Genomic DNA, 20,555 nt, shown 5'->3' with positions numbered 1-20,555 from the left:
CCAAGTTGATTTCTGAAAGACATAAGCAAAAGCTGCTATGCATCTATCATGGGTATCCTCAAAAGTCCTAGATGATCCTTGCTTGCAAAGCATCAGCCAAGCAGCACACTCGTGAGCGTATTTGCATGCAAGATGTTGTCATTTGCACTTAACAGCAGAGCGAATGTGACAGCAGCTGGTTTTTAACTGCACACACATGAAATGATGTCAGGTGGGGTTAGGGCCTCTGGGTGCAGACAACAGGGTCGGGTGGGGTTGTTTGGGGTGGGAAAGAGGCTCCAGGGCCTACCTGGCTGGATACACGGCCAGGAATCAAGCCTACACAGGTGGTAAAGCAGGGAGGGGGACCCCCTGTCCCCTGGTACTAGGACAAAAGGGCATCAATACCTGCAGGGGTTAAGACCATGGCCTGCAGCAGGTCAGACAGAGAGATGATGCCCTTCACCACGTCTGCCCTGTCCACCAGGACCAGCCGATGGACCTGTGATAAGCAGGGAGACGTAAGGAAAGAATGTCCCACTGTGCTCCTCTGATGATCGTATGGTTGGATGAGAAAAGTTTGAAAATATCTACCTCAGCTTTGACAATACGGTCTATGATGGTGTCCAAGGTTTCATCAGAATAGCACTTGATCACTCCCTCAATAAAGCACGGGCGCCTGCTAACGGCCTCTCGCATGGTCATGTCCAGATTGTTGTAAGACTTCTGAGCAGCTAGATTCTGCCATGGAGCAAAGAGCGCGATGATATGCATGGGTGATAAACTGCAGGGTGTTGTACAGTGTACACACAGAGCCTTGAGATTTCTTGAACAAAACCATGTACTTACAATCACATCAAATCTTGAGTAGAGTGACACCACTTTGCCTGAGAAAGAAATCGTTGGATGCTGTTTGATAGGACGCCTTCTTCTGCATATACAATAAATACAGCACTGTAATGTCATACCTTGTTCGTCCACCACAGGTAGTGCAGACACCCGCCTTTCCACAAAAATGGAGAGGGCGTCGTAAAGCGTTGCCGTTTCCTGAACAGTGGCGATGTTCCTGAACGTTCCAATCCCAAGCTCCTGGATCTGCTTCCCAGTGAACGCAGGCTTGGGAATCCTCTTCCCCTGAAAACATCAGAACAACATTGACGCCACAGTCCTTCTCTTCATGACATCAGGTCATATGAAAGGAAACCACACGCCGAGTTGAAGCTTGCTCACAAATATATGGAGGAACTTGAGGATTCTTTTGTGGGTCAGAATGTGCAAGACGTTTCCAGACTCTGGATCGATGACGGGCAGCCTGTGGATCTTGTATTTAAGTAAGGAATAGATGGCATCAAAGAGGCTAAGAGGAAAGAGCAGAAGAGACAACAGAGGGATTTCACTGCCTGGCAGCACAGGCCGATGACCAGAATGTAAACAAAGTTAAAATAGCATTACAGATTAGATCTGAGGGTGTTGTGCGCGCTCACCTTGCCTCCGGAGAGATAGTAATGAGGAAGTGGTTGGAGCACTGCAAGTAGACGTCTAGACAGAAGAAGAGAAGGAGAGCTCTAATGGAAATTAACAGAGACGTGTGCGCAGAGATAACAGCCTCTGTCTGTGCTGGTTATTTACATTGAAATGAGTCACCTCTCCATGTCTCGATCTTGTGGCTCTCCAGCTCGTACATTTGAACCTTCAGAGGGAAACGTCAAAACATATATATGAAATAAATATTCTCTACATGTTAAATGCCTTTAAGCAGTGTATTCATGCTCACCATAGGGGACTTGTAGTAGCAGTGGAGGATGTTGATGAAATCTGTGATGGTCAGCATACCTGTGAGAGAAAAGCTCCCATTATTCTAATTCAGTGCCACATACTTCACAGAGCCTATGCCATCGCTTCCTTGTCTTACCCACAAATCTCTGTAACTTGCTGTCCCATAAAGGCGCTGCCCTCAAGCCATTTGCCACCAGTGCAAAAAAGGCCTTCTTCACCTTTGGGAGTTATAAATTCACACAGTGAGGATTTACAAGCAAGTCTCCGTGGGTTTCCAAATGAGATACAGGATATATGAGCTTGTCTTACTTGTAGCGTGGTATCAAATATGACCAGTTTACAGCTGGTTGGAATGGCGTCATAGCAGCAGTGGCTTTTCATGAAATTCATGTAGACTGTGGCATCAGCCTCTGTGAGGAATCATGTTATGACAGCTGATCACACTGCCTCAGCAGAGACCTGACACAGACACAGGTCCATGTCCCTGCATGTGCACACTCAGTCCTGTTCTTTAAAAACACAGATTGAAGCATACGTGTGTGCCAGTTATTGTAATCATACCTTGTTTCCATAGTTCCTGCTTCTTTTCTGGGAATGACACCTGCAGCACAGCAAAGCGAAACATTCTCCTCATGACATTGTCAAAATACTTGGAAATCCATAAGGCTGTTCATTTCCTTGGTTCCAGTAACACTTTAAACCCCATTAACAAATTTCCCCTGTTTATATTCATCCTCAAGTAACGTTTCACCTGTGATTTCGGCTCCATAACTCTGCTGTGTCCATGAAAACTCAAACTGTTGGTGTCTCCGCTCGGTTTGTTACCCTTTCCTACAAAGTAGTTGGGTCTATATTAGGAACTCTCAAGCGGTATGTGACGGGGAGGGGTGCATGGGAGGCGTAAAAGAAGCTGGCACAGGCTCAGGGGGAGGGACACTCCAGATTCTGCCAAAGCCGGACATCCAATTCTGCTTCCCGTCTCTAAAACACAGCCGTCGTCACCTTCATTCACGTTGTTTAAAGGAACGCTCTCAGTCTCAGTTGTTGTTTTGACATCTCAGATCACATCCATGTGCCACTACTTACCGGCTGTGGAGCTGTAGCATAAACAAGGTGGAACACTTGGCGTAGAATTAATCCTTAATGACCAATCTAATTTGATTTGTCAGGGCAAATACAGGTGTAATTTCACCTGCTGTGTCAGATATTATAATGGTGCAAACTCTTGGTCTATATGGAGTAAATGCCAAGGCTGCAAACAGTAACGGCCTTTGCGGGAGTCCAAACATATAACACGTATTTTTGGCAGCTCCCAGGCTTCACACCGTGTTGTTGACACAGATGACAAGTGACACATGTCACAAAGAAATGCATTCTTTATTAGCTCGTCTACAGATTTGCATTTTACACCATGTACAAAATTAAAGGACTTCGTGCTTCAAAGTGTATCAAATTCAGATGCTCAAAGCAATTTGTCTAAGTAACTGTCCTGGGGACCGTGTGTAAGTGTGTACAGAAAAATCAATCACTTCTTTCCATCCTCCCCCGCTGTTCAAAGGACACGTGACGATGCTGTAAAAGCGGAGTGAAATGAGCTGCAGCGATGAAAACGGAGCCAGGTGTGCAAATTCCAGACTGCATCAATGAAGAAACACTGCTTTTAGCCTTTGACATGTTTCATGTTATACTCAAAATGTTCACTTCAAACACCAACCAGAAACTGAATGAAACCCCAGGATCCTCCTTTTACAGACCTTCTTCCTGTTGGAGAACTTACAGGCGTAACGTTGTTACAGAAGTGGCTTTTTAAAACACTCTTGACCAGAAAAAGAAAATGGCATGAAGAGTCCGTTTTGATTTTTGCGTGACTAATAACACTTACACTGAGGTATGGAGACGGTGTTTGCATTCAAAAGGTTTCCTTTCTCTGAAGCTGACAAGGACAGGAAACAGCTCCTTTCACAACATCAGTGCTTGCTAGATGTGTATGTTCGATATAAAGCTCCTTAAACACAAGTGAAAAAATGTGGTAACACAAGTATGGAAAAGCCAAAATGTAGCAGACAAAGTAAACTGGTTTAGTTCCTTCTTCTCGGAGCCACATCATAAAAAAGTCCCCGTAAGCTCTCAGGTCGCTCCCAACTTTCAGATATGCTATGAAACCTCCACACACATTCATCAACCTGCCAAGCAGCAAGCAGCTTCACCCACACGGCTGTGATGTCATCGTTCAAAACGCGCTCATCACAGAAGCCCTGCGTCGTCGTCTCACAGGTCTGAACTTTCAAATAATGGTAAATATCGGTAGCAAAACAATTTGGTTGCAGCCAAGAAAAACATATCAACGTATCCTCAAATGTCAAAGAGCTTCTCTCTGCAGGGAAAACAAAGTGCAGAGCGTGGGCTGAACACTATGGCATTTTACTTATGGCAAATTTATTCAGCAGTCGTGAACTATGTGAAATTCCACCCTGTGCTGTCATCAAACTATAACTTGTCCAAAATGTGCCTAATTACTCTTGCCTTTGCACCTGTATTCTAGATCTGGAAAAGTAAACAAAAACATGACTTGGAGAAGTTGATGAGTCATGAAAACAATGCTGGTTTCATTTCCAGAGTCCATTCCTACAGGCTGACCGCAGGGGAGTGTGCCAGTCTCTAGCCGGGCATGAGCAGAGCCTGGGCTTTGTCAACGGGTAACATAGACTCTGGATGGCAGGGTCCCAGCTGCACAGGGGGAAACACCCCCAGGTGAGAGTTCAGACTTGGTTCCGCCCCTCCAAGGAGGCTGGAGGCCAACCACGGCGCCTGACGCTGATGGTTACCAAGGGGGCCTTGGGTGGAAACTGCTGAGGTGTTTCTAAGCCCACACTGAAGAGGAGGGAGAGACGCAAGACAGCCAGGACAGAAGAAAGAGGCGGGAGACCAAGTTTGAGGAGCTTCCATCTCAGAATTTGATTCAGGATGTATGTGACCCATTGAGGCAAGGAGGGAACCCCAGAGACACAACAGTGACGTCTTGGAGGAAGCCGGCGGGGGGCTCTGGCTCTGTGTGTGGTCCTGTCCGACTGCAGCAGCTCCGGTGTGGCGGTTCAGGCTCTTGTTGGCCAGGACGCAACAGGGGAGGCGCTGAGTTGCAGACGGAGCTTCTGGGTTCAGGTTGGAGGTCTGAAGGTGAGGTGGGCTAATCACAGGCGGAGGTGGGAGCAGGGTCTGTCCGCTTCTGGAGAGACTGAGCTGGTGCAGCACAGCGCTGGTGGCAATAAGGCCAGCCACACTGGTCAGGTAGACCAGGCCGAGCATACAGGACACCTGAAAATAAAGTGGGCTCAAATCTCATTATCAATGCTACTGGCTGCCTGAAATATTAATAATATTTATAAATATCCTGCCAGCTTCATTCAACTCAAGTCCTCTTCTCACCTTCGTAAAGTGCTGGTAGATGGCTGTGAGGGCTTGACTCCACGCTGAGTGCTCCAGCAGCACACAGAGGTCGGTGTAGGTGAACCAGCCACGTTTCATCCCCTGCCGCTCTGCAATGCTGGGAGCACAGAAGCCAGCGTCACCAATACTCTTTTCACACAAACTGGTCGAGCCACTTCGGCGCTGATAAAAAATTCTTGTTGCGTCTTTCAACACTGAATCACACTGAATGTAAACAGACCTGTTTGACTTGTGAAAAGACTCTTCCATGTCAAATAAATGCCTATCTTAGTGCAGTGTGGTTTTTAAAGAGCTGACCACCAACCTGGTTTCCAGTTGACTGAGTATGTCAAACAAGTCATTTGGCTCTGTGAACAGGCTCCACTCCTGGAAGAGATCACACGCTGGTTGAAATCTTCAATTTGAACCGCATTCGCACCACATGCAGATGCACACCCACACACACTTACAATGGCGTTCAGAAAGTTCATCTCCAGGTTATTGACAGTTTGAACGTCCAGCTTCCCAGCTGCTCCCCACTCATCGTTGAAAACCTCTTCTTCCTCTCCTTCGTCATAGAGGTACTTACTGGCAACCATCTAATTGAAAGGGAGAGATTGACACGTTTGTCGGTGCGATTTCATTCGACTCACTAAGCGTAGGCTCCAAACTCCACACTGAAAAGGACAACAAACAGGTTCGAATAACACTGTGACACATTTGGAACGACCTTTGAACCTAACACACATACCATAGAGATCAGGAAGAGGTCAGAGGAGGAGATCTTTTGTAGGTATTCAGGGTTTCTGTGCCGGAGCCTTTCTATATAAACGAGAGCCAGCATCATGGCACACGGAGAGATGCAAGCCTCCCTGCAGGAAAACATAGATTAGTTTTACATTACATGACAGGCAGTGCAATGTTTAGTACCTTTAAGAATGTACAGTATATGCAACTGTGCATGACACACAGTACAAACCTGGAAACGTGAGCAGCATACTTCTTCTGAAGCTTTCGTATTGGGCTTGGAGCAGACTTCTGGAAGATTTCGACGGCGATATCTGCAATCACAGTGTAAAAAAAGTTGGTGAATAAACTAACTCTGCACCTTATTAACATGTGACACTGACTTACAGCAGATCAGGAAACAAGATCTGCATATCCAGTATTTCTCATGGAGGCGCGTCGGTGACCAGCTTAGCTTAAAAGCTCACCTGTAACAGGGCAAGAGAGGGCATCTAAAGAAACGTCTGTGTCCAGGCCATAATACAGTCTCTTCCTCACTCGTTCAGTCAACTTCTGGTGTCCAGGAAGAAACTGTAAAAACAATAACATTAAATGCGCTGCAGATGTTAACTGTTTCAGGGAAGTAAGCTAGGCTAGCTGGGCGGAAAAGCAGGAAGCAAGATAACTAAAGCCTGTAACCTTTAACTTTAAACAATGCTGTGTGCTCAACACCAATTTTACCACGCATGTACAACTATTCCATATAAACCATACTGTATAACCTTAGCTAAGCTAACGCTACCGTAAGTTAGCTGGTGTGCGGAAAGTAGCCGCACAACAACAGCAACTTAACAAGGGCTAACAAGCTACGAGCGTTAGCAAGCTATTAGCTAAGCTAGTGTTGTTTTTCATTTCAATTATTTAACGACACATTGTTTTGCTTGAGTTAGTAACATGGATCAATGTAACCTAGCTATGTGGTTACTAGGTAATGTCCTCAGACAGCATGATCGGACAAGGGATACAACGTTAATTTAACTAGATGACATGGACGTCAGCTAACCTAGCTAACGTGGCTACCGCTAGCTTGCGTAGTTTGTTGACCTCACGTGCTGTCAGCTCTAAAACCTACCGTGAACTCCTGGAAGTCCGAAAACTGAAATGTCTTCTCGTTAAATAAAGCGTCGAAATCCATAGCTACTGTAGATTACACATTAGTCAAGCGACTATCGAAAAGAGACTGCTTGGCCTGGGCGCCCGCCGCGCTAGTGGAGCTCCGCTAACAACACGCCCTGACCGGGGACAGCCAGTGACGTCTGAGGCCTCCAGCTGTTCGCCTCTCCAGACAGACAGATATGGGAGGGGGCGCGCCGAAGAACAGTTACACAACAGTTGTAACCTCCTATTGGCCGAAGGATGCATCCATTTTTAACTTACTGATGATGTTTCTGCAGGTTTAAATGCTTGCACTTGAAAAATGCATCTGATGCCGACCCTGTGTTACAATGACGATTAATGTCAGCAGTCACATTCTTAATTATGGCAAAATGTCATCCAATAAAAATGCAAGAAAGGTGTGGTGGTAGCTCTCGGAACGTGATTTTATCAAAACTGGACTGGGATGGGAACTGGTTTTGATTTTCCAAACTGGAGCACATGCAAAAAAAATAAATAAACAATTTTTCCATCCATCCATCCATTATCTTCCGCTTATCCGGGGCCGGGTTGCGGGGGGAGCAGTCTGAGCAGGGACGCCCAGACTTCCCTCTCCCCGGACACTTCCTCCAACTCTTCCGGGGGGATCCCGAGGCGTTCCCAGGCCAGCCGAGTGACGTAGTCACCCCAGCGTGTCCTGGGTCTTCCCCGGGGCCTCCTCCCGGTGGGACATGCCTGGAACACCTCCCTAGGGAGGCGTCCAGGGGGCATCCGATAGAGATGCCCGAGCCACCTCAGCTGACTCCTCTCGATGCGGAGGAGCAGCGACTCTACTCTGAGCTCCTCCCGGGTGACAGAGCTCCTCACCCTATCTCTAAGGGAGCGCTCCGCCACCCTGCGGAGGAAACTCATTTCAGCCGCTTGTATCCGGGACCTCGTTCTTTCGGTCATGACCCAAAGTTCATGACCATAGGTGAGGGTAGGAACGTAGATTGACCGGTAAATCGAGAGCTTCGCCTTTCGGCTCAGCTCCTTCTTTACCACGACAGACCGATACAGCGACCGCATTACTGCAGCCGCTGCACCGATCCGCCTGTCAATCTCACGTTCCATCCTTCCCTCACTCGTGAACAGGATCCCAAGATACTTAAACTCCTCCACTTGAGGCAGGAACTCTCCTCCAACCTGAAGGGAGCAAGCCACCTTTTTCCGGTCGAGAACCATGGCCTCGGACTTGGAGGTGCTAACTCTCATCCCAGCTGCTTCACACTCGGCTGCGAACCGCCCCAGCGCATGCTGAAGGTCCTGGCTCGAGGAAGCCAACAAGACAACATCATCCGCGAAAAGCAGAGACGAAATCTGCCGGCCCCCGAACCGAACCCCCTCCGGCCCCTGGCTGCGCCTAGAAATCCTGTCCATAAAAATGATGAACAGAACCGGTGACATAGGGCAGCCCTGCCGGAGTCCAACATGCACTGGGAACAGGTCCGACTTACTGCCGGCAATGCGGACCAAGCTCCTGCTCCGGTTGTACAGGGACTGTACAGCCCTCAACAGAGGGCCTCCAACCCCATACTCCTGGAGCACCTCCCACAGAATGACGCGAGGGACACGGTCGAATGCCTTCTCCAAGTCCACGAAGCACATGTGGACTGTTTGGGCAAACTCCCATGAACCCTCAAGCACCCTGTGGAGGGTATAGAGCTGGTCCAGTGTTCCACGGCCAGGACGAAAACCGCATTGTTCCTCTTGAATCCGGGGTTCGACTATCGGCCGGATTCTCCTCTCCAGTACCCTGGAATAGACTTTACCAGGGAGGCTGAGGAGTGTGATCCCCCGATAGTTGGAACACACCCTCCGGTCCCCCTTTTTAAAAAGAGGGACCACCACCCCAGTCTGCCAGTCCAGAGGCACTGTCCCCGTCTGCCACGCGATGCTGCAGAGGCGTGTCAACCAAGACAGTCCTACAACATCCAGAGACTTGAGGTACTCAGGGCGGATCTCATCCACCCCCGGCGCTTTGCCACCGAGGAGCTTGCGAACTGCCTCAGTGACTTCAGCCCCGGTGATGAATGAATCGACCTCCAAGTCCCCAGTCTCTGCTTCCTCTACGGAAGACATGACAGAGGGATTGAGGAGATCCTCGAAGTATTCCTTCCACCGCCCGACAATATCCCCAGTCGAGGTCAACAGCTCCCCACCTCCACTGTAAACAGTGTTGACAGAAAGCTGCTTCCCCCTCCTGAGGCGCCGAACGGTTTGCCAGAATTTCCTCGAGGCCAACCGGTAGTCCTCCTCCATGGCCTCCCCGAACTCCTCCCAGACCCGAGTTTTTGCTTCTACAACCGCCCGAGCTGCCGCACGCTTGGTCTGCCGGTACCCATCAGCTGCCTCAGGAGTCCTATGAGCCAACCAGGCCCGATAGGACTCCTTCTTCAGCTTGACGGCATCCCTTACTTCCGGTGTCCACCACCGGGTTCGGGGGTTGCCGCCACGACAGGCACCGCCGACTTTACGGCCACAGCTATGGACGGCTGCATCAACAATGGAAGTGGAGAACATGGTCCATTCGGACTCAATGTCTCCAACCTCCCTCGGGATCTGGTTGAAGCTCTCCCGGAGGTGGGAGTTGAAAACTTCCCTGACAGCGGGTTCCGCCAGACGTTCCCAACAGACCCTCACGGTACGTTTGGGTCTGCCAAGTCTGTCCCGCTTCTTCCCCTGCCAGCGAATCCAACTCACCACCAGGTGGTGATCAGTTGACAGCTCAGCCCCTCTCTTTACCCGAGTGTCCAAGACATACCGCCGAAGGTCAGATGATACGACTACAAAGTCGATCATTGACCTCCGGCCTAGGGTGTCCTGGTGCCACGTGCACTGATGGACACCCTTATGCTCGAACATGGTGTTCGTTATGGACAAACTGTGACTAGCACAGAAATCCAATAACAGAACACCACTCGGGTTCAGATCGGGGAGGCCGTTCCTCCCAATCACTCCCCTCCAGGTGTCACTGTCGCTGCCCACGTGAGCATTGAAGTCTCCCAGCAGAACAATGGAGTCCCCGGTTGGAGCACTTTCCAGTACCCCTCCCAGGGACTCCAAGAAGGCCGGGTACTCTACGCTACTGTTCGGCCCGTAGGCCGAAACAATAGTGAGAGACCTATCCCCAACCCGAAGGCGCAGGGAAGCGACCCTCTCGCTCAGCGGGGAGAACTCCAACACATGGCGGCTGAGCTGGGGGGCTATAAGCAAGCCCACACCAGCTCGCCGCCTCTCACCGCGGGCAACTCCAGAGTAGAAGAGAGTCCAGCCTCTCTCAAGGAGTTGGGTTCCCGAGCCCAGACTGTGCGTGGAGGTGAGCCCGACTATCTCTAGCCGGTACCGCTCAACCTCCCGCACTAGCTCAGGCTCTTTCCCCCACAGTGAGGTGACATTCCATGTCCCCATAGCCAGAGTCGTTGTCCAGGATTTGGGTCGTCGGGGCCCCCGCCCACGACTGCCACCCATTCCACATAGCACCGGCCCCTTCTGATCCTTCCTGCGGGTGGTGGGCCTACGGGAAGGCGGGCCCACGTCGCTCCTTCGGGCTGTGCCCGGCCGGGTCCCGTGGGTAAAGACCCGGCCACCAGGCGCTCGCCTGCGAGCCCCAACCCCAGGCCTGGCTCCAGGGCGGGGCCCCGGTGACGCCAATCCGGGCGACGTACGCTTCCTTGCTTTAATTTCTTTCATAAGGGGCTTCTTGAACTGCTCTTAGTCTGACCCGTCACCTAGAACCTGTTTGCCTTGGGAGACCCTACCAGGGGCATTAAGCCCCGGACAACATAGCCTCTAGGATCATTCGGGTACTCAAACTCCTCCACCACGATAAGGTGGCAGTTCAAGGAGGAGTAAACAATTTTTATTTTTCCTATATACAAGACAAAGGAGAATATTTATAGAATATACTAACCATGAACAATACCTTTATGAGGAAGATGTCAGACATCCAAATGACAGGCATATTCTTATTCAGAAATTGTGTATTTGAGTGCTTATATATTGATGGTATATCTTTTTCATGCAAATATTTTGACTTCTAACGCACCAAAAGCAAACATCAGCCAGTCTGGAATATGTTTTAAAAATTCACGACTGGCCAACTTTCCATAAACTTTTGTATTCATTACTTTCTGACAATCAGAGTGAACAGATGAGACGGATCATCCCGCTTTACCCAAGAGATCCAAGATATACACAGGCTTACACATTTATTATAAAAAGATCATTTTAAATTATAGCAGAGCTCAGAAATCGACTAGAAAAAAACTTAATAAAATGAATAAAATCCTCCCACTGTCATTCATATGACATTACTTAGTGGGCAACAGAATCATTAACCCATCAATCCAACAAGAAGCAGCCTTGAGGCTTGTGTTGAGTGTTTTTTACTCTTATTTCTAAATATCTTATAAAGTTTCACTGTGAAAAGAAAATGCCTTTTTTGATTATAGTAGCTCAGACAGCATAAACTGACAAAAGCCAGTGTTTGATATGGAAAATAAAGACCAACAACATGAAAAAAAGGTGGCAGGAGTCCCTCTAAAGCAGAATATCCTCACAAGTTCAAGTGCTAAAATGAATTGACGTCATTGTGGTTTGACAATTAAAAAACTAACACAGAAACCTCGGGCATGGTCACAACCAATACTCTGGCGTAGAAAAATGAATGTCGTCTAACACATTTAAACACCACCGGAGTGTCTGCGCCTCCTTCTGTCAGCACCTCGCCTTTTCTCCCTGACTTAGCGTCGCACATTCAGTTTGAAATTTCTGAAAATAAATCAAATGTCTCTTAAAGCAAAGTAGAAAAATACATTCAGCGGCCGTGGTGACCTGAGGAGGTTGATGGCGGCTGCAGTTTCTCAGACTTGCGGTCTTTGGATTCGGACTCTGACGAGGAATCTGAGTCCTGGGCTTGCTGTTGCTTCATCCACATGTCTGCGTATAAGCCTCCCTTGAGCAGCAATTCGTCATGTCTTAGAAGGAGAGAAAGTGAGTCAACTGGAGCTCATTGGAAAAGCAGATGGGCTGGATGGTGGTCATTAAAGGTCAAAAGGCGCACTTACCGTCCTCGCTCTGCAATCCGGCCGTCACTGATGACCAGAATCTGGTCTGCTCCGATTATGGTGGATAACCTTTTATATTAAAATGAGAGATTCACACAACTCATGAGATAAAACACCGGATTTCCTGCAACAAAGGAAATAGAAAAAAACTTGCGTCTCTTACCTGTGAGCTACGACAACTGTGGTACGATTGGCACAGACTTTGGTCAAAGAGGCCTGGATGTTGCGCTCTGTCTGCGTGTCGAGTGCAGATGTGGCCTGCGGGGAAACAGTATTTGTTGAAACTGGAATGAACAGCAATCACTTACAGTGGAATAACAGTGAAACAAGTTTGGCAACACGTGTCTCAAAGCCTGTTCGTTTAAGTGAAAGCTCGTGCTTAGCAATGTGCCACAATAATGTGGGTTTTCCCAGATCTGATGTTGAAATGACATGACAGTATCTTCGCTCCTTCTTGTAATCTCACCTCATCCAGCAGGATGATCTGAGGTGCTTTGAGGATAGTTCTGGCGATGGCCACCCTTTGCTTCTCCCCCCCGCTCAGCTTCAGACCTCTTTCACCCACCTCAGTTTCATAACCTGCCAGAGAAAAATAAAGTTTGTGCAATATAGGAGCTCAACAAACAATCAGCACTGCTGACTCTGACAACTACACAGGAGGATTAATCAATAGGTCACCTTCGGGGAATGTCATGATCTTATCGTGGATATCAGCAGCTATGGCGGCCTCCTCCACCTCCTGGTCACTCGCAGAGATGCGACCGTAGCGAATGTTATTCCGAATGGTGTCGTTGAACAGCACAGTGTCCTGGGGAACCACGCCGATATGAGCTCGCAGAGATGTCTGCTTCACCTGAGGAAGGACAACCAAGGCACAGCAATTAGTCCAGAGCCCAACACACACAACACTGGAAACACACACACAGCTGCATATTGAAGACACTGTAATTGTGCTTTCATTACTCTTGAGCAACATAACAAGGTGCTAACGTATGCTTACAGCCGTGAGATGACTTCATTTGCACATACAGTGCCTTCAAACGCATTCAGGAGAACATCCTAATTAGCTCTGTGGGGTCGATATTAAGCTATCATTCAGTGTCACTGATATTTGCTTTTATTGTAAAGCTTATAATTGTTGTAATTGAAGTGATGGATCAGGAAGGCAATGTTTGAACTCTACTGTAATCGTTGTGGCCATAGTGTTGAACTACCACAGAGCTGAATTACAAACCTCATAAGCGTCACAAAGGCAGTATTTAGCACGTTTTCGCTTTAATGTTATCTTTTTGCCTTGACCTTTGAACCTTATGCAGCAAACATTTACTTTTGATATGTCCTGGCCATCAATGCTCACGCAGCCTCCCTGAACGTCGTAGAAACGGAAGATGAGTCGAACGATGGTGCTTTTCCCAGAGCCCGATGGTCCCACCTGAGGAGAATAAGAGTAAACTATCACTGTGCAGTCCAAACGGATCTCAGGCAGGTTAACTCTATGAGTAGAAGTCGTTCCTTAGACGCACCAGAGCAACAGTCTGTCCTGAATGTACAGTGAAGGAAACGTCCTTCAGAATCTCCTTCCTGTAAAACAGCAAGAAAGTCGCTCATGTCAGTCGACAACTTCGATGCAATTTTAGTTCAAGTCAGGTGATCAAATCCAGCGTGAACCAACCCATTTACGTAGCTGAAGTAAACGTTCTCGAACTCCACTTTTCCCTCTTTGAAGTGTAAATTCCCAGCGTTTACGTCATCTGTCACCTGCACGAGAGAACAAATGCAGATCTTAATACAGCGTCAAAGAGCGTCAAAGACAGACGTGGTCCAGTTTCAAAAGTACCTCTTGGTCTTCTTCAAAAAGTTTGAACATGCTCTCCATGTCAATGAAAGAATTCTGGATCATTCTGCAGTAAAAATCAAACAGAGCCAAGAGTTAATGACAAAAACGATGTTTTATTAAACCGCAGGCAAGAACCTTAAAGGCAGACGGATCTCTGCTGAGTGTTTTAAGCTGCCTCTTCTTACCTGTAGTAGGTTCCAAACCAGTTGAGGGGGGTGTAAAGCTGGATGATGTAGGTGCCAAAAAGAACAAAATCTCCAACCTGGGATAAGAGGATTCAAGCTAGCATTGTTATTCTTCCCATTATGATCAGTAAAATATACATTTTAGCTCATTTCACACAGGCAGTCGATGTGATCCGTACCCGAAACCTTCCCTCAGTCACAAAGTAGGCACAGAGCAGGGAGCCGGCCAGCAGGCCCGACCCGATGACGAGGTTCTGCGTTTGGTTGAGGAGGGCCAGGGACGCCTGGGTCTTCCACTCCGACTCCTAAAAACACAGGACAAAAGAAGCATAAGATGCATGTCTGTGCGGGCTGGTTAAATATTTTAATCACTGATGTATTCCTTTGTAACAGTGACAGACAGGAAACAACAGGCCGCTCGCCCCCTTCAGCTCCTTGTGTAAATGCAGATGTAATCTTCTATACTGACTATCGAAGAATCCATAAGTGTGTTCTTCCTGGCAGCGGCTGTGCTGTATTCATCTTTTTCTTATCGACGTTTTGAAACTCAACCTGCCATAAATGTTCATAATTCCTGGAGGGTTTGGCCATCTGCTGCTGAAGCTGGAGCTTTCCTCCAGCTCTGTTTTGACTTCTGTCAAAGTGAGCGCACCAACACACTCTCCTCATGGCACTGTGTTCAGCTTTCTGCTAAATAAAACCAGCAGAGGATGTTGTGGACACCGCGAGGCTCGGCATGTTAAATAGCTTCCTTAAACAGCTTTTAATACCCGGCCACTAAACAATAATTATAACCTATTGACAGATGCTACCGCTAAGTAATGCTCTGCTGTTTTACCAGCTGTCACAAAAACATTAGCGTCATGTTACAGTAATATAACTCGGCTGCGTGCAGACCAGTACCTCTGACTCACCTGATATTGTAAGATGGCACCCTCAAATCGGCTCACCTCGTAGCTCTCTGCATTGTAGTATTTTACCTATTCAATAAAACAATAAGCAGAAAAAAATGTGAACAACTCAAACCTCGTCGTGAACCAAAAAGGCAGATGGACGACAAAAAGTTTGACGTACCGTCTCGAAGTTCAACAAAGAGTCCACGGCTTTGGACTTGGCGTTGTTGTCCTGCAGATTCATGTCTCGTCTGTACTTGGTTCTCCATTCGGTGAGGATGATGGTCAGAGCTGGAAGACATCAGGCAATAAGAAATCTGTCAGGGGGCATTTGAATGCCTGGGGTTACATTCAACCGAGCGAATCACAGAGCTTAATATCATCAGTTCAATTGAATGTTGGACTTACTGAGGTACAGGGTCATGCAGACGAAGATGATAAGGCCGAACCAGGCGTTGAAGTTAGTGATGAAGAAGACGATGGAGATGATAATATCAGCGATGGTTGGGAGGATGCTGAACACGATGTAGCTGTGGGAAGAAAGTTAGTGAAGTTTTTATGGAGGTAATCTATTGCAATTAGCATGTGTTCATTAATATTATCAGATTTCACTTATCGTGCAGCGAAACAGTTCGTTAGCCTCCGTCCCATCCGGTGCCGTCTTACCTGAGCAGGCTGTTAATGGAGGAGGTGCCGCGGTCGATGCTTCTCAGCACGTCGCCGGTTTTGCGGCCCAGGTGCCAGCGCAGGGAGAGGGAGTGCAAGTGGGAAAAGAGGCGCACCTGAACCACGCGGTTGGTGTACTGCTGCACCCGGATCCACAGGAAAGTGCGCATGTTGCTGACGAACCCTGAGGCGCCTGGGGAGGAGATGATGATGATGATGATGAAGGTGACAGATGAGTTTTAACCCTTCCATCGTGTGATTTGAGACAGAAAATAAACGTGCAGCATCACTTATAAAGTATTTGTGTGTATTTCTCGCTCTCAACATGATGGATCCAGAACACGAGTGAGCTGCTCCTACCTGCCCCGCCGCCCTGCATTAGCTTGAGCAGGACATAAATACACACTGTAGTCGCCAGAGTGCGCCAGCTGCTGCCATCAGTCAGCTCATTCACTGAGACAGGGACAAAGACAGAAGAAAAATGGATTGAAGACACGGCAGATGAACAAGACGATGAAGGAGACACATAAAATTCACAAGGTGCTGTCTGATCTGACACCAAGGGCTTCTTTTTCACTCCGCTGTCCACAGATCACTCTTTACGACGATATTTTTAGTCTTCTGGATGACGCTTTGCCCTCTTACACACGGCAAACATGCAGGAGGAAAATTTGCATGAAGGCAACACAATCAAACATGGAGGAGAGCGAACGTGACACAGAACCGGTTTATTCCAACCAGTTGAGACAAAATGACAAAAGATTCACTCGTTATACTTTATTTATTTATATAATGAGCCTTAATTTGCTGCTGTAAAACAAAAGGAGGAAACTATTCAAATGGGTGAACAATACCTTTTTATTTGTCGAGCACATCATTAAAAATGTAGTAAGCAACAGGCCTTTTCATGTGGTCATTCTATATAAACTACATCTTCACTGACTTTATAGAAAATGTACTATATTGTGATTCGTAGCCTGTTGTTATCTGGATATGGACCTGTGCTGTAGTATGTATTTAACTTTATGAGCCTGTCTTGAAGCCACACTCAACATCAGTGTTTTAATCAGGCCCTTGAGGCCTGATTCAACCTGTGGCTCAACCTGAACAAGTAATCTCCACGATTAGCTTGTTGCGGCACCTTAGCTGGAGAAACAGGCTGTTTAATTCTGAAACAAATGAAGATTTGAGTCTGAAGGCTTCAGTAAAAACATGCCACTCACCAATATTCTTGTAGTAAACGGGCACAAAGACGTTAATAACTCTCTCGAGTCCAAGCAGCCCAAGACAGAAGGCGACCAGGAGCTGGAGGAAGATGCTGCCTTGGGGCCACATGTAGGGGACGAGCAGGCGGACTTTGGTCCTGAAACCCTGCCAGGTGGACCCGTTCTCTTGTGGTCTGCCCAAAAGGCTCTGAGATGGGGAAATATGTTAAATACCTGACACAGCACTGTGTGCTATGCTGTGTAATAAAGGCCATGTCTGAGATTATACGATATGCTGTTGCAAAATAAGAGTGTCACATGTTTTAGTTTACTGAACTTGACGTTGCTTCAGCAAGCACTTTTTTATGGGTCACTACCTGCCCGGTGTTCTCCACGTCACGCTCATCTTCGTTTATCAGTAGCATGTATGGTCTCCGTGGCAGCCCTGGAGCTTTGAGACCGATGAAGAAGAGCAGCCCGGTGCCAATGTAGCGCATCAGCCACAGCGCAAACTGCACCTGAGGGGTTCATAAGCAATTCAAAGCAGATCAATATGGATACCACATCGCAGTTACTCAGCATGTGATAGTGGAGAGATGTTAAGGTGATGCTGATAACACAGCTGTGTTTGAGATAATGACTAAGCTCATGGCTGCATTAGACCTGTCATTTATTATACAATGACCAAGCTTCACAAGTTACTGTTTGAAATTCTACAATATTGACTCGAGGCTCCTGTTAAAGACGAGTGGAAGTGAGGTATCAAATTAACTAAAATACATGACAAACAGTTCGTTGAGCAATACTGTATTTGCTCAGAGTATTTGCATGATCTTAAATGAAAAGAAAGACAAAAACTTCAAGTCATGCTTACAACTAAATAACCACAAAACTGAAAGTACTGCAAATGAGTGGGAGGGGCAAGAAGCTGCCTCGTTTGATTGGTTAAAAGAGTAGCTTTAGGTATCTGGCAGCCAGACTGGGCAATGACTCAGCAAAAAAAAAAAAAAGAGGCCCTAGTCTTGCTGACTAATGCTGTGAGTGTTCATTTCTGCTTTGCATGGCAGGGCCATTGTTAATGGCGACGTGGGTAGTTTGTTGTACTTGCATGTCTTTGAGTGGAGTGACTCATAAGACACACCCCGTTTTAATAAACAACTGACCTTTGGCCCACTGTTGAAACAAATATCAACAGAAAACACTGACTTACACGAGAGTGAAAACATGCAGATCCTCGTGCAGAACAAGGACATAGCATTATCAGCACATTACTGGATCAACTTCAGAAAAATAAAGTGAACTGAGGTTAATCCTGAAGAGACAGGAATGCAGATAAACTGCAAAAACATAAGCTGCGAGCTGGCAATGGGCACGCTGATAATATCTACCAAACCCAGCCGGAAAATAAGATAAGATAAAACTTTACCGATCCCATGCCAGGGAAGTTAAGTTGCTGCAGATGGCAAGAGTCTTTCTTTCTGTTGAGTCTTTCTGGTGGGAAAAAAATGGATCTCATGTGAGATCAATCTTTCCTCACCTGCTGTCGAATGTCCTCCAGGCCCCACCACCAGTGAGGACTGTACCAGGAGATGAAGGCCAAGTTCTCAGCTGAGAAAGCCACAGCCCAGAACAGCAGCAGGGCCGCGCTGTGGCCCCTCGTCCGGTCCATCACCAGCACCCGACGTCTCTCCACCCTGAGCAGGGCTATAGCCCAGGCCCAGCCCATCGCGGAGAAGCAGCCGTACAGCACCACATATCCCGGGAGCTCTCCTCCACTGGCAGCCAGCCACACCATCCCACTCAGATACTGGACCAGGAGAAGGACGGAGATGGCCTGCTGGAAACCGTAGAGGCGGGAGCGTGGGATGAACTTGGGTTCCATCGCTGTGCCATATTTCCGGTAGAATATGCAGTGGATGGTGCCGAGGAAGAAGGAGATGGTGAGCAGGACGGCGGGGACCAGTGTGAAGTAGAAGCAGGGGGAGATGCCTTCATCCACCCACGTCTGGGAGATGGAGGAGTTGGCTTCACAGAAGCTCTGTATAAACACCATGGCTGCAGCTGGGGAGGGAAAAGCGCAGGATTAAATGACAATACACCCCAACAAGATGACGGAAACATAGCCTCCAAACACACCTCTCTTTCAGGCTCTCTGCACAGACTTGGCTCGCTGCTTGGCTCTGCTATATTAGGCTGTGAACTTCAGTGACATCTTTAGCTCTGGTTCGCCATGCACCTGCTTTGGCTTTGACAGCACACACCCATTTGCCACACATTACCAAAATGTTTGGCTTACTTCATACGAATGATAAACGAAGCTGAGCTGTTAGTATAGCCACTCCAACATCATTCACGTAGTAAAATTCAACAGTCTCCGTGTATTTCAGAGGCTCTAAACATGAAGTAACACCTTATGTCATTTGTAATTTTACCTTATTTGACTGGCAGCAGCTGTCAACTTCGCAGGTAGCTCCACACCGCAGACACTCCGCCTATCACGAACAGACGCTATCAACACAAGCTAGCAAGACCACCGACACAATTAGCCGCAAGCTAGTTAGCCGGTTATACACACTTTCGACATAAAAAACAGTCTGAAACGTGACTGGTAAGACTCTGTGCTACATGGCGAGGCGTCTGTCATTGCTGCCACTCATGCCTCTGAGGTTGTTGTCCTTGCTGCGCGCATGTTAAGCAACAGCTATCCATGACTCGGCAATCGACGTTTTACACAACAGCGCTCGACTGCATGGCCTGAACGCCAGCGCCCCCCGGCGGCTCCAAGCGGACATGACTCGTGGAAACAGGAGGGCCGCAACATGGACTCAATTAGACTTACAGTAATTGTTATGATCTGTGTAAGGAAATGTAATGATATGGTGCAGCAAAAAAGGATGCTGTGGAAATGTTTTACAGAACAAAATGGAAAAACACAGATTATACATTTTAGAAAAGACCTTGAACAGCCGCGCAAACACATAGTTCAGTTTGGTTCGCCACTTCTTATAAATATCTTGCTTTTGAAAGGCTGACCAAGAAGATCTTTAACGAGGATAAAACACACTATCCTTGGTCGAAAGATACTTCTGCAATATTTTCTCTCTGATAACTGTTATTTTCAGGAACAATTTGTGGTGTAATACAGACAGAGTTAAACAAAAACTACTACAGATCCATAAGGAAAAACGGAAAGAGGAGGTTTGAAATGAGCCAAAGATCAGAAGCTATTTTCAAATAAAAGAGCCTTATATCAGCTCACCGTAATTTCATACAATTAGAGATTTGCTTTGTATTTTATACGACTGATTGCGTTTCGTTTCTCTGACGAAACGAGAGCTTGCAATGTTACAAAACGACCAGCAGATGGCACTAAATACTAAGGTATAATTAGAGAACCCGCTGTGGTCAACGGACTCGTGTATGAACAAGAATAAATAAAAGGCCCATGACCTTAAACACAAGATGGAGCATAATGAAAACGTAATATAAAAAGCATATTATTAATTGCTGGTGGTTTGCAATTTTACTGCAATATCAAGGCAAGTGAATGAGTGAATAATGACTGCAGCAACATAACCCAAGTGTGCCTCTTCCACTGAAAA

General features: G+C 47.3%; 3 protein-coding genes across 4 annotated transcripts; all 3 read right to left on the bottom strand.

The window, feature by feature from the left end:
* Positions 1-364: 364 nt before the first annotated feature.
* On the bottom strand, positions 365-2,598 carry prkag3a (protein kinase, AMP-activated, gamma 3a non-catalytic subunit). 2 transcript variants are annotated; one of them, XM_070957650.1, is made up of 11 exons: positions 2,317-2,598; positions 2,065-2,165; positions 1,892-1,973; positions 1,754-1,812; positions 1,609-1,669; positions 1,464-1,518; positions 1,210-1,336; positions 948-1,113; positions 829-866; positions 574-720; positions 365-481 (listed from the first exon to the last, which is right to left on the bottom strand). In XM_070957650.1, exons 1-11 carry the CDS (start codon positions 2,387-2,389, stop codon positions 365-367), a joined length of 1,026 nt encoding a protein of 341 aa, XP_070813751.1. In that variant the 5' UTR covers positions 2,390-2,598. The 2 variants fall into 2 exon arrangements, with proteins under 2 accessions (XP_070813751.1, XP_070813752.1); XM_070957651.1 differs by having other exon boundaries at positions 1,624-1,669.
* Positions 2,599-3,114: 516 nt separating this feature from the next.
* On the bottom strand, positions 3,115-7,222 carry cnppd1 (cyclin Pas1/PHO80 domain containing 1). Its single transcript, XM_070957649.1, has 8 exons — positions 7,037-7,222; positions 6,393-6,495; positions 6,158-6,239; positions 5,930-6,050; positions 5,649-5,777; positions 5,504-5,565; positions 5,179-5,296; positions 3,115-5,067 (listed from the first exon to the last, which is right to left on the bottom strand). The coding sequence occupies exons 1-8, from the start codon at positions 7,097-7,099 to the stop codon at positions 4,414-4,416; spliced, it is 1,332 nt and encodes a 443-aa protein (XP_070813750.1). The 5' UTR covers positions 7,100-7,222; the 3' UTR covers positions 3,115-4,413.
* Positions 7,223-10,950: 3,728 nt separating this feature from the next.
* abcb6a (ATP binding cassette subfamily B member 6 (LAN blood group) a) lies at positions 10,951-19,686 on the bottom strand. The gene is made up of 20 exons (XM_070957864.1): positions 19,386-19,686; positions 18,491-19,014; positions 17,331-17,471; positions 16,972-17,161; positions 16,109-16,201; positions 15,749-15,941; positions 15,491-15,612; positions 15,264-15,373; positions 15,104-15,169; positions 14,369-14,494; positions 14,190-14,266; positions 14,005-14,068; positions 13,840-13,925; positions 13,691-13,748; positions 13,495-13,599; positions 12,846-13,020; positions 12,634-12,746; positions 12,331-12,425; positions 12,168-12,236; positions 10,951-12,077 (listed from the first exon to the last, which is right to left on the bottom strand). The coding sequence occupies exons 2-20, from the start codon at positions 19,004-19,006 to the stop codon at positions 11,918-11,920; spliced, it is 2,559 nt and encodes an 852-aa protein (XP_070813965.1). The 5' UTR covers positions 19,007-19,014; positions 19,386-19,686; the 3' UTR covers positions 10,951-11,917.
* Positions 19,687-20,555: the final 869 nt, after the last annotated feature.

This window comes from Chaetodon trifascialis, chromosome 24, assembly GCF_039877785.1.
Source record: "Chaetodon trifascialis isolate fChaTrf1 chromosome 24, fChaTrf1.hap1, whole genome shotgun sequence".
Taxonomy (NCBI): domain Eukaryota; kingdom Metazoa; phylum Chordata; class Actinopteri; order Chaetodontiformes; family Chaetodontidae; genus Chaetodon; species Chaetodon trifascialis.
The sequence above is the reverse complement of the archived record's forward strand: the minus strand, read 5'-3'. Positions and strand labels throughout refer to the sequence as shown.

What these genes read in the sequence shown, in the direction of transcription:
- prkag3a (XM_070957650.1), bottom strand. Translation starts at nt 2,389, where the DNA reads ATGAGGAGAATGTTTCGCTTTGCTGTGCTGCAGGTGTCATTCCCAGAA. An exon ending in GAGAGGTGACTCATTTCAAT is followed by an intron (nt 1,519 to 1,608) that starts GTAAATAACCAG and finishes TCTTCTGTCTAG; the next exon opens with ACGTCTACTTGCAGTGCTCC. An exon ending in TCAAGTTCCTCCATATATTT is followed by an intron (nt 1,114 to 1,209) that starts GTGAGCAAGCTT and finishes TGATGTTTTCAG; the next exon opens with GGGAAGAGGATTCCCAAGCC.
- cnppd1 (XM_070957649.1), bottom strand. Translation starts at nt 7,099, where the DNA reads ATGGATTTCGACGCTTTATTTAACGAGAAGACATTTCAGTTTTCGGAC. An exon ending in TATGCTGCTCACGTTTCCAG is followed by an intron (nt 6,051 to 6,157) that starts GTTTGTACTGTG and finishes GTTTTCCTGCAG; the next exon opens with GGAGGCTTGCATCTCTCCGT. An exon ending in TCTACCAGCACTTTACGAAG is followed by an intron (nt 5,068 to 5,178) that starts GTGAGAAGAGGA and finishes CTTTATTTTCAG; the next exon opens with GTGTCCTGTATGCTCGGCCT.
- abcb6a (XM_070957864.1), bottom strand. Translation starts at nt 19,006, where the DNA reads ATGGTGTTTATACAGAGCTTCTGTGAAGCCAACTCCTCCATCTCCCAG. An exon ending in CTTTGTTGAACTTCGAGACG is followed by an intron (nt 15,170 to 15,263) that starts GTACGTCAAACT and finishes TTTATTGAATAG; the next exon opens with GTAAAATACTACAATGCAGA. An exon ending in TTTTTGAAGAAGACCAAGAG is followed by an intron (nt 13,926 to 14,004) that starts GTACTTTTGAAA and finishes TCTCTCGTGCAG; the next exon opens with GTGACAGATGACGTAAACGC.